The sequence below is a fragment of the Lithobates pipiens genome, unplaced genomic scaffold, assembly GCF_037356315.1.
Source record: "Lithobates pipiens isolate NorthernLeopardFrog02 unplaced genomic scaffold, aLitPip1_a1.2 Scaffold_18, whole genome shotgun sequence".
NCBI lineage: Eukaryota > Metazoa > Chordata > Amphibia > Anura > Ranidae > Lithobates > Lithobates pipiens.
Genome location: NW_027507758.1, coordinates 188,980,859 through 188,993,758, shown reverse-complemented (window position 1 = coordinate 188,993,758; position 12,900 = coordinate 188,980,859). Strand labels below are relative to the sequence as shown.

Sequence of the window (12,900 nt, the reverse complement as noted above, 5' to 3'; positions counted from 1 at the left end):
TCCTCGTCCTCATTCTGACTCCAACCACACACCCGTTCTGCCTCCGCCATGTCGCTCCTACTGTGCACTGAAGAGAAGGGGCGGGGAATATTCTTGAAAGAACGTCGGGTGGGCGAAGTTTCACACATGCGCAGTGTATATTAAGTTAACACGCGTGTGTCGTACGTACGTTCTGTGTGCGGAGGAAAGAGGACAAACGTTCTAATGAAGGTAACATTTTAACTTGGGCCATCAGTGGCCTATACTGATTCAAGATTGAGGCCTATATTGGGATAAAATTATGAAAGTTTAGGCTGAAATTAGTGTTTTGGTCTTGTGTATTGTTACAGGAAATATGAATCACTTTAAGGACCCAGAATTCACGGGCAGTTTCATAGACAAATACAGGGAGATGAGGAATTTGTGGGAGGTGAAACACAGCTTATATTATAATAGAAAGCTAGGATGTCAACACTGGAGAAACTTCTGGAATTTGTAAAGACTCGGGGTACCCAATGCAACCATCCTTTTTTTGGAAAATAAAATTAGGATCTTGAGGAACATGTATAAGAAGGAGCATAATGAGATCTAGAAATCACTCTGATCAGGAGCCTCAGCAGCATCAGCAGCACAAGTGTATGTACTCAGGCTGTGGTACTTCAACAAACTGCGGTTTCTAAATGACCAGACTGAAGCCAGGGAAACTTTCTATCCTTCCCTGCAGCCTTCCCTCCACCCTTCCCTCAACCCAAGCAGAGGCTGGCGAGGAACAACCTGGGCCATCCATCCTGGAAGAAGTGGATGTGCCCAGTTGCAGCCAGGTATGTTCATTTTAGACATATTTATTGTCCTAATATTAATGATGTTAACTAGATGTTATAATTGATAACAAACTAATGATTTAAAACAAAGAGATTTACATATCAATAGATAGTAGTGGCCAAAAATGTTTGGGACAAGAATGAAAAATGCTGGGGTCAGAATGATAGTCTTTTCTATTTATTAACATTCAATTTGCAAGTCATGAGCTGAAAATTGTGTGTGATTGATGAAGCAAAAACTAAAACTATGTCCTTTTTTTATACACAGGATGAGCTCAGCCAGGAGGAAGGTCTGGAAGGTGGCAGCCAGGAGGAGGCCGTTCCCAGTGTCAGCCAGGAGGAGGCCGTTCCCAGTGTCAGCCAGGAGGAGGCCGTTCCCAGTGTCAGCCAGGAGGAGGACGTTCCCAGTGTCAGCCAGGAGGAGGCCATGCCCAGTGTCAGCCAGGAGAAGGATGTGCCCAGTTTCAGCCAGGAGGAGGCCGTTCCCAGTGTCAGCCAGGAGGAGGACGTTCCCAGTGTCAGCCAGGAGAAGGCCGTGCCCAGTGTCAGCCAGGAGAAGGCCGTGCCCAGTGTCAGCCAGGAGGAGGCCGTGCCCAGTGTCAGCCAGGAGAAGGCCGTGCCCAGTGTCAGCCAGGAGGAGGCCGTGCCCAGTGTCGGCCAGGAGGAGGCCATTCCCAGTGTCAGCCAGGAGGTGGGCGGGCCAAGTAGGAGCCTCACCCAATCCCAGGTGCCTCCCCTCCGCCTTACATCAAAAAGTCCTAGGAAGGGGACGATGACGAGGGAGGCAGCACTTGGCCTCATTAGGGAAGAAAGGGATGTCCTCAGAAGCCCCCCAACGCAGAAGTGGCCTATGGCTGCTATCTAGCCACAAGATTGCTGAAATTGGAGGGGGGCCAATGCCTCCTCTGTGAGGGAATTATTTGTGAGGCCCTTCAGAAGAGGTTGAGACTGAGAACAGCCACATATATGAACTTGCCCATCCTCTTCCTCCTCCTCCTGCCACAAGTCCAGCACCAGAGGCACAGCCTCCAAGGAAGGCTGCAGGGAAGCGTGGAGGGAAGGCTGCAGCGAAGAGAAAAAAGTGATGACCTGGCTTCAGTCTGGTCTGACAGAAGATGCAGGCTGATATAGTACCACAGCCTGGGGACAGATATGTCATCTGCTGCTGGTCCTAATCTCTGGCATTCCTGGACCAGATTGTGCTCCAAATTATATGGACTCCTCAAGCTACCAATTTTAGTTTCCACAGATTTGATGTGTGCCCTGGAGGCCAAAAGGCTTCACAAATTCCAAAAGTTTCTCCAGTCTTACCTTCCTCTTTATTTTGTTATCAGACAGAATAAATGGAGATTTTATTTTCTGAAAATACTTGCCTATGTGTTTTTCTACAAAAAAGGACAGTTTGTGAGTAGGCAGGTACATTCATAAAAGACAATGTCAAATTAACAAGGGACACCAACCAACTCGAGGTTAATAAAAAATACAAGATCATAATGTTATTGTGGTAACATGACACACAAAAAATAAAATCACTAGAAAATATTTTTTCAATAATCAAAAAAAGGAGATCTTGATGAAATTAAAAAAAAAAGACTTAAAAATGTATTCTAAACATTATTATGGAGATCGGGCTTTTAAAAATGAAAAGATTATTCATGAGATCAGGAGAAATTAGCAAGAAAGAAGTTTGTGAGAACTCTGTGTGATTATGAGCAGCAAAACAACTTCATTATTCTAGCATTAAAAGAAGAAAAGAATGCACTGCATTAAAAGATCACAGAATTTGCTGTGTGGGGAATTTGCTAGCTCCATTACGAACGCTAGTTTTACCACACCAAGCGCCTCCGTCTCATACATGCTTCAGAGCATGCGTAGTTTTTGGTACATCGGAACAGCGTACAGACGAGCGGTTTTCCCGATAGGAATTGGTTCCATCGGAAATATTTAGAACATGTTCTATTTCTAGGTCCGTCAGAATTTTTGATGTAAAAATTCAGATGGGGCATACACACGATTGGAATATATATTTTTTATTTATTTCAGTTACTTATATAGCATCATCAATTTACGCAGCGCTTTACATATACATTGTACATTCACATCAGTCCCTACACTCAAGGAGCTTACAATCTAAGGTCCCTAACTCACATTCATACATACTAGGGACAATTTAAACAGGATCCAATTAACCTACCAGCATGTCTTTGGAGTGAATATATGAAGAAAAGCTCCCGTCAGACTTTTTCTGTCGGACATTCCGCTTGTGTGTACATGGCATTAAACCTATATTTTTTAACATGTTTATTACGGGTACTTGTACAGTAAAGCTCTGTCTATTTATGCAGCATTTTACATATATATTGTACATTCTCATAAGTCCCTGCCCTCAAGGAGCTTACAATCTAAGGTCCCTAACTCACATTCATAGATACACATACTGGGGTTAATTTAGACAGGAGCCAATTAACCTACCAGCATGTCTTTGGAGTGTGGGAAAAAAACAGGTAGTGCCATGGTTGGGATTCTAACCAAAAACCCTAGTACTGCCAGGCAGAAGTGCTAACAAGTGTGCTGCCCGTTTATGCAACATATACTGTAGAAATAGAAATACAGTTAAAGAAAAACACCTGCACTATAGTGTACCACAACAGATAAATGTGAATGCTCCATGCATTGTGTGTGCTGCATTACCAAAAATAGTGCAGCTACATTTTTCATGCATTGAGGCTTTTTTGTTGCCCAAAATGCAACACGCAATTGTGCACAAGAAAAATGCACACAAAAAAAGGTGTGTTAATGTACACAGGAGCATGTCAATGGGAATTTCATGATTTCATTAAAAAAAAATAACAGTTGTATGCATTGTATTAAAATTAAAAATACTGTATGTAATTGAACTATTTTTCTGATGATAAATGCTATATGCAGTATATACTTTTTTATACATTTATACAGTTTAGTGAACATGTGTCACAACATAAGTATGTAGCTCACATATGTGTTTGCCGATGTCGAGATGGAAATTATACTTGGCACAGTTCTTCATTCGTTTGTACAAGCGAGTTATATAGTTGTAGGTAATTGCACAGAATAATATATAAGTATTTAACAAACTATAAGTAATCAGGGTACATTTTCTTTATTTTTGTTGTGCCAGTCCACTTAAAGATTTTAAGGATGTTGCTATACTAGATTCAGGAACATTTGGCCGAGTATTCAAAGCAAAGAAAATTCTGGATGACATGGACTATGCTGTGAAAGAAATACCTGTGAGATCCAAGTAAGTGTTATGTATATACTAGAAATAAGCTTTAAATTAAATTTGATTTGAGAGAAATATGAAGACTGGAAAGTGATATGCACCATTTATCTTATTTACTATTTGTCAATTAGACCTAAGCTCTATGCCTAAGCTTATTATTGCTGGGAACATTGACTTGTGTTATCTTGCCTCCAATGAAAATTGAGATTGATGGCATTTTTAGAGGAGTGGAACACCATTATTTCTCTAGTCATCTTCCAGGACGGCACACCTGAGAGATGACTGGTCCACCTGACAGGAAACACAAGAGGTTAAAAGGCCCCTCCCTTCCCCCTGCACCTCAGTTCTTTATTGTTTTTCCCGGCAGCAAAACATTTATTATTTTCTGTTGGACCCGAAGTCGGTAGCGAATGGTTCCCCCCCGGTTGCTGGACCCAAAGACGGAGAGGTAAAGCCAGGGGGTCCCTACGGCCGGGTGAGGCCTGGTGAGCTGGTGAGGAGCTTCCCAGTCACAGAGGGTACACACCTCCCCCCTTACCTTCCACTCAGGTCAGGTACTGTTTAGGGGCTGCAGGATCCAGGGGGTCGACTGGAGTCCAGGTCGATCAGGAGGGGTGGATGGCAGCTTCACCCACTGGTGCAGGTCCCCGGAAGATATGTGGAACACTCCTGGGAGAGTAGATAGTGTTCTGGCTGGGTGGAGCAAGATGGCTCAGTTTCCCCTTCCACTCGGCGTCAATTCTGGTGATGGACTACTCCAAAATGGAGGAGCTGCCGAGCCAGCATCTTATCTGCCCTACTGACCTGAGGCCTCATGCTAGAGGCCGAATTCCATTCTGTTGACGGGCTCCAGAAAAATGGTGCTGGACAGCGGCAGCCAGACCAATACATTTCTGGAGGAGCTAGGCGGATGTCCCACGAGCCCCTCTCATCTTCCCATCCACAAAAAGTCGGTTGTGATGAGGAATTGAAAGAGGAGGATACAGTGGTGGCTGCAGCCCAGGAGGAGGCTAAGGGTGGTGAGTCTTCCTCTGTTTGGCAAGTGGTTGGGTAAGGGTGGTCTTACCCACACACCTTGGGGGGGGGGCAAGGAGATAGATATACAGCTTTTTAATATTTATGGGTACTGCCCTATCTTTTATCTCCCTAGCATCCCAGTGGATATTCTCAAGAGGCCCACAGAGACCTGAGCCCAACTCCCTCCCCCAGCAAAAAGGTGAGGGTATTGTAATGAAAAGCTCCCACGGGATAATGTGAAACCTTTTTGCTATAGATGCATCCACAAACTGTCAGGCAAGGACAACTCAGCAGTGATGAAAGCCTTCCTCTCAGTACAGTCAGAGATGATTGCTATGCTCCAATCTCTGAAAAGAGTGATAGCATCAAAAGTAGGGCCTAGCACTAGTGGCAGAGAAATTCCGTCTTCTAGGAACGATACCCCCTCTCAAGGAGGGACATCTGACAGAAGCCCAAGAACCCCGCAGAGACCTCCTTCCTCTCTCACATCTGTAGTAGAGGAGTTTGAGGACCCAGAGAAGTCAGACCAAAGCTCCTTAGAAAAGGGAGAAAATTCAGGATCAGAAAGCCAGGACAGTGAGGGTTCCAGGCACAGTAGACACATCTTTCCCATGGAAGACATGGAGGAGCTACTCAGAGCAATTTACACCTCTGAGGATATCCCGGAGTCTCCAACTCAGACGTCAGCCCAGGATAAGATGTACAGGGGACTGGGAAAACCTCAGCCAAAGGTCTTCCCAGTCCACCAGACCCTCAAAGAGGTTATTTTGAGAGAGTGGGAGGACCCACAGAGAAAAGTCCCTAAACTCAAAACATGGAAAAGGAGGTTTGCATTTGGGGAAGAGGAGGAGGAGAAATTCTTTAAGACCCCCAAATTGGATGCAGCCCTTTCACAGGTCTCGAAGAAATCTGATTTGTCCTTTTGAGGACTCAAGTAACATAAGAGACCAAATGGACAGAAGGGCTGAAAAGCTGCTGCAAGGAGCTTGGGATGCCAGTGCAGCAGCCATGGGTCCTGCCCTGGCATCAGCCTGCATAGCAAGGAATGTAGATGCCTGGCTGCACAGACTCTCCAGCCATGTCATGAGGGGAAATAATTCTAAGGAGGTCACGGACAGAAAAGCGGTGGCATACTTAGTGGATGGGGTAGTAGAAACTGTCAGGACCATGGCTAAGGCAGGGGCCCTCCTCAACTCTGCAAGGAGGGCTGTCTGGGTCAAGTCATGGGAAGGTGATCATATGTCTAGGTCACGGCTCTGCGGGTTTCCTTTTGAGGGTCCCCACCTCTTTGGGCCCAACCTGGATAATTTCCTGTTGCGATCTGGGGAAAAGGAGAAAAAGTTCCCGGTGAGAATGCAGAACATTTTTCGTGGCCCCCCTAACCAGGGCCAATTAAAGGTCAAGAAGGATTCAAACAGAAGGTTGGGGAAGGGAAAGAACAGACAGAAGGGTGGTCTGCTCTTTTCTGGACCCAAAGACACCAACAAGCAGTCCAAGTGACGCCAACTTCAGGGTAGGGAGAGACTTTCTCACTTTGTTCCTCAGTGGAGAAGTATCTCCGAGAGCCCCTATCCTATATCTTGCAGATTCTAATAGAAGGCTATCATTGGAACTTCTCTCCCCTCCCCCACAAAGCTTTATACTGACACTTCCATCCAAGGATCCCTTAATGGCAGCAGGGTTGCTAGACAACTTGCAAGATCTGGCTGGACAGGAGGTAATCGTCTCCAGTACAACTGGAACAGCCCTACCAGAGATTTTACTCTCATGTCTTTGTTGTCTAGAAGCTATCAGGGAACTTTTGTCTGATAATAAACCTCAGGAAGGTGAACAAGTTTCTGTGACAAAAGAGCTTCCGGAAGGAGAGCATATACAGTGTACGCAAACATCTGTTGAAGGTTTCCGTCATGGCTACAATAGATTTAAGGGACGCCTACCTCCATGTCCCGATTGCCCTGGAACATCAGTCTAAGGTTTGCAGTCCTTATGAGCTAAGGGACACAGCATTGGCAGTCCCCTTTGGTTTAACTGCAAGCCCAAGGGTATTCACAAAGGTCCTAGCAGGGGCAGTGGCTTACCTGCATCTGCAGGGGATTTCCCTTATACCCTATCTAGATTACCTCACTTTGGAGACCTTCGGTTGGATAGTGAACTGTGAGAAGTCATCTCTCGAGCCATCCCAGATAAAAACTTTCCTGGGATACTTAGTGGATGCAAGGGATCAAAAGCTCTTTCTCTCAGAGGAAGAAAGGGAAAAAGAGTGGTAATGGCAGTTTCCTCACTAATGGAACCCAGGGACTGCTCTCGCAGACAAGTTATGAGAGTCCTAGGACTAATGGCCTGCATTTCAGAAGTTCCCTGGGCTCAGCTCCATTCAAGGGAACTGCAGTTTTTCCTACAATCCTCCCAGGACAAAAAGGTGGAGTCATTGGACAGGGGGTTTCTAAAGTAAGGGCATCCCTGAATTGGTGGCTGGGCCAACACAGGCTCACATTAGGTCGTCCCTGGGCCCAGTGGAACAAAGTAAAGATCACTACCGACGCAAGCACCTGGGGTTGGGACCCTCACTTAGAGGACCTTCGAGCACAGGGTTCCTGAGCCCTGACCCAAGCAAGGGCCTCCTCCAACCACAGGGAGCCCCCAGTGGTGGGTCAAGCATTGAAGACGTTCAGAGGCAGGGTGCAAGGACTAGAAGTCAATATCCTTTCAGACAACATGACAACCCCTCTTGCCTGAACCTTCGGGGGGGGGGGGGGACAACAAGGTCCAGGAGATTCCTAAAATTGGCTTTAGAAGTTCTAGGTTGGGCCAAAGGAACCCTCCAGTCCACATGAAGGGGACCAACAATGTGGTGGCAGATTTCCTAAGCAGATGGCCCATCCACCAGGGGGAATTGGAGTTAAACCAAGACATGTTCCTTCATATAAGTCAGTAGTTTGGACTGCCGGAGATAGACGTTTTTGCCCACAGAGGTAATAGGAAGGTGGAAAGATTTTTCTCTCTCACCGGAGAGGGTGGATGCTCTAGCACAGGACTGGGGCTGCCTCGTGTCCTACAAAAGCTGGCCTACTCAGAGAGCAAATTGATCCTGATAGCCCCATGTTGGCCAAAAGGACATGATTGCACTGGAGCCTCTGATTAAAAGGTTTATGTTAGGGAGGGAGAGGTTGACCCCCCGTTAAAATTAACAGATTCCATAGGAAACTGATGATGGTCCTGGAGGCGCTGACGAAAGTGCCTTTCGAACCAGCACTAGAAATTTCAGTTACATTTTTTTGACGCTCAATTTAGCCTTTTTACTGGCCATCACTTCAGCCAGAAGAGTAAGCAACCTGCAGGACCTGTGTCAGGTCACCTTGAGTCGAGGTGACAGGTGCACACCGTAGGGATCAGGAGTGCACCGCAAGGTTGTGGACCCTATGGCTGACTGCTGCAGACGGGGGACAGATCTCACTGGGGTTAGAGCATAAGATTCCCTGGGGCGCGGAGTCTAAGAGCCAGCAGATGTTCACCAGCGCCTCCAGTGGTGAGGATGGACTTGGCTGCAACTGGCTCCAGGTCACGACCCCCAGGGTCCCCCAGCTCACACCCACAGTAGGCAACAGGAGGATAGGGATGGTGAGGGACAAAGCCAAGGTCGGGGCCACAAGCAGACAAGAATAGTCGGGTACACGCCAAAAGGTCAGGATCACAGGCAAACAGGGATAGTCAAGACACGCCAAATTCGGTAACGGAAAACAGAAGCAGAGCACATGGCAGGAAACAGGAAGCTAACACATTAAGGAATACACAATGGTTGATCAGCACTGATGGCCTGCAGTGCACAGGTTAATATAGGGCTCCCTGATAGGGCCTGGGGTGGAGCCATGCTTAGAGGAGAGATTATAAAAACCACCAGGTGGAAGTGGCAGACCTCTTAGTCTGAAGACATGGGGGAAGGTAAGCAAACACAGGAAGATCACTGCATAACCATGACAGTACCCTCCCTCTTACGAGGCCTCCACCTCCCCCGCCTGGGTCCAGGCTTAAAGGGAAACTCCAGATGGAACCTTCTTAACAGACAGGGAGCAAAGACCTCAGATGCAGCGATGCAAGACCTCTCCTCAGGACCCAACCCTTTCCAAAGTACGAGGTACTGAAGAATGCCTTTACGGAGCCGGGAATCCAAAACTTGACTAACCTCGTATTTTAGATTATCCTCAGAGACCGAAACAGAGGTAGGGAGAAGACGAGAGGACTTGAGGACTAAAGGCTTTTTAGGAATGGGTAAGGGCATGAGAAGATCAGGAGTCTGAGCAGGGTCCCCCACACCCTTAAAGATGAGCTGGGCATCCATAACAGGACCACCAGACTGGGCAGAGGTCAGTGGATCCCTGAGGTCAGGTTGGTTAGAAAGCGACATGTCACAAGAGTCAAGCTGGATAGCTGCAACACAAACAGAATGCAGAGAACCCTGAGAAAAAGATTGAAAACCCCTCCTGGCCGAATGAGGTATTCTATCCAAAGGAGGGATTGAGCCTCTTGAACGGGTTTGAACGGACATAGTAGCAGTAGGGTGAGGCCAGGTCACCGAAGGTGCTGAACAAGAAGCAGGAAGCTCATTGGGCATGGGCTGGACTGGCATAACTGGTGCAGAGGTCGACTGAATAGTATTGTCAGGTGTAGCGACCATCTCAATCGCATCACAGGGCATAGCAACTGTGAAGCTTGCAGACAAGTTAGCCTGGCTGTGCGTCCAAGGGAGATTAGGGACAGACAAAGGTAAATGGTCATGCAAACTGGAGTGAATGATCGACTCAGGTTCATAGGTGGGCCCCTCATCCAGAGTACCACATGACCTAGAGAGTGCATCAGTCCAACTATTGCAGGACGCGTCCCAGAGATCGCTATAAACAGTGGGAATAGCAGAAGATATTGGGATGGTGGTAACAAGAAGTTTCTCTTTTGGGGTACCCTTGTGTAAGCAGGAAGAGAAACAGGAGGAACCCCAAGCCAGGATCTGACCAGCAGACCAGTCGACGTGTGGAGAATGGAGCCGTAACCAAGGAAGACCTAATATGATAGGAGATGAAGCCTTAGGTAAGACAAGGAAGGATATCCACTCCTGGTGGAGTGTCCCTACTGACATCTTAACAGGAAGAGTCTGGAAGCGGATAGGGCCCCCTGGGAGAACAGTGCTATCAATCGCCAAGACCACCAATGGCGTTGTAAGGGGCAAAGGGGTAAGTCTCATGGAGGATGCAGTTTCCCAATCCATGAAATTGGCAGCAGCTCCGGAATCCAGATATGCTGAGACCGAACGAGAGGAAGCACCGGCATGAAGCAACACGGAAAGGAGAAGACGAGAAGGTGAAGGTGATATTTCAGGGTCTAATACTCCACCTTCCAGATGTATTAGCCCTGAGCGTTTTTCCGGACGAAGAGAACAAGTATCACGGAAATGACCTTTGGCTCCACAATAGAGGCATAGGCCCAGAGTTCTGCGCCTAGCACGTTCTTCGGGAGATAACTTTGTCCGGCCCAACTGCATAGGTTCCTCAGCAGGCAGGGGTTACTCCTCGGATCGAAGAGAAGGGACTGGGGGCTCAGACTGCCTAAAGAATGGGGAGTGCTGGTGTCTTTTTTTTCCAGGGCCCTCTCCTGAAGGCGAATATCGATCTGGTTACACAAGGTGATGACACTGTCCAGATCAGCAGGAAGGGATCTTCCTGCTAATTCATCCTTCACTCTATCAGAGAGGCCATGTAAAAAGGTTGCAACTGGGGCCTCATTATTCCAGCTCAATTCAGCTGTGAGGATATGGAACTGAAGAGCATACTGTCCCACAGACGCAGACTCTTGACGGAGACGTAAAAGAGCGCTAGCCGCTGAGGAGACACGACCCGGTTCCTCGAAGATATTCCGAAAAAGTTTCAAGAAATCAGACAGGCTAGAAACCACTGGATCATTCAGTTCCCACAGAGGGGCAGCCCAAGCTAACGCCTCGCCGGACAGGAGGGATATGATATATGCGACTTTTGCCCGATCGGACAGGAAGTTTTGGGGCTGAAGTTCAAAATGAATAGTGCACTGGCTAAGGAACCCCCTGCAAGCCTTGGAGTCCCCAGAGAAACGGACTGGAGATGGTAGTTGTAATGGATGTGTGGCTGCGACTGATGCAATAGGTGCAACGGCAGATAGCGGTTGAGGTTGTTGAACCGGGGGTCCTAATGAGGCCTGAACCTGTTTAACATGGGATGCCAAATCCTGAAGGAATCGCATCACCTGGGTCTGATGCGATTCTTGGGTCTCAAGTTGCCGACCTAAGCTCTGCAATGGATCATCTGCAGGAAGCGGCACATCAGCCGGGTCCATGGCTGATCAAACTGTCAGGTCACCTTGAGACGAGGTGACAGGTGCACACCGTAGGGATCAGGAGTGCACCGCAAGGTTGTGGACCCTACGGCTGACTGCTGTAGACGGGGGACAGATCCCACTGGGGTTAGAGCATAAGATTCCCTGGGGCGCAGATTCTAAGAGTCAGCAGATGTTCACCAGCGCCTCCAGTGGTGAGGATGGACTTGGCTGCAACTTGCTCCAGGTCGCGACCCCCAGGGTCCCCCAGCTCACACCCACAGTAGGCAACAGGAGGATAGGGATGGTGAGGGACAAAGCCAAGGTCGGGGCCACAAGCAGACAAGAATAGGTCAGGATCACAGGCAAACGGGGATAGTCGAGACACGCCAAAGTTGGTAACGGAAAACAGAAGCAGAGCACATGGCAGGAAACAGGAAGCTAACACATTAAGGAATACACAATGGTTGATCAGCACTGATGGCCTGCAGTGCACAGGTTAATATAGGGCTCCCTGATAGGGCCTGGGGTGGAGTCATGCTTAGAGGAGAGGTTATAAAAACCACCAGGTGGAAGTGGCAGACCTCTTAGTCTGAAGACATGGGGGAAAGTAAGCAAACACAGGAAGATCACTGCATAACCATGACAACCTGTCAATTAAGGAACCCTTTTTGTAGGTACTGGAGGATAGAGTGGTTCTGAGGCAAGATCCACTGTATATTCCAAAGGTCACCTCCCAGTTTCATAGATCACAGGAGATTATTTTGCCCTCTTTTTGTGAAAACCCAAAAAATTTGAGAGCGAAAAAATTTAATTTTATAGATGTCAGAAGGTGTTTACTAACATACCTAGATGGGGTGAAAGACTTCAGGAAGTCGAGTCATCTTTTAGTTCTATTTAGAGGCCCCAGAAAGGGAGGACAAGCACCTAGAACTACAGTGGCTAGGTGGATCAGACAGGCTATAGATAAATACCAGCAGACCTTAAAGCCCTTTCCACAAGATCTCTGGTGGCCTCATGAGCAGAAAGAGCTGGGTTCCCAATAGAACAGATCTGTCGGACAGCCACATGGGAGAAGGAGGACACCTTCCTAAAACATTATAAAGTGGAACTGCTATGGCCTCAAGATCTGACATTTGGAAGAAAGGTCTTACAAGCGGTAGTCCCACCCTAAGGTAGGCCTTGAACTTTTTGTCCATCCTCTCAGGTGTGCCGTCCTGGAAGATGACTAGAGAATATTACCAGTTACATTTACTGGTAACTGCTTTTCTACGAAATCTTCCAGGGCGGCAGGCTTACTTTCCACCCCTGGTTTGATGTTATTACTATGGGAAAAGTTTCCCTCTTGCACCAGGATAACCTATTTGGCAGAACTGAGGTGCAAGGGGAAGGGTTTTTCCTGTCAGGTGGACCAGTCATCTTTCAGGTGTGACTCCCTGAAAGATTTCCTAAAAAAACAGTTGCTGGTAAGTGTAACTGGTAATTTTC

At 47.5% G+C, this 12,900-nt stretch overlaps 1 protein-coding gene across 1 annotated transcript in view; it reads left to right on the top strand.

Moving 5' to 3' along the window:
• The window catches only part of LOC143987598 (interferon-induced, double-stranded RNA-activated protein kinase-like), a 329,449-nt gene that overhangs the window by 249,006 nt on the left and 67,543 nt on the right, over window positions 1–12,900 (top strand). Inside the window, exon 19 of the mRNA XM_077486452.1 lies at window positions 3,958–4,080. Coding sequence (XP_077342578.1) covers window positions 3,958–4,080 — 123 coding nt within the window. The remainder of the gene's footprint in view (window positions 1–3,957; window positions 4,081–12,900) is intronic.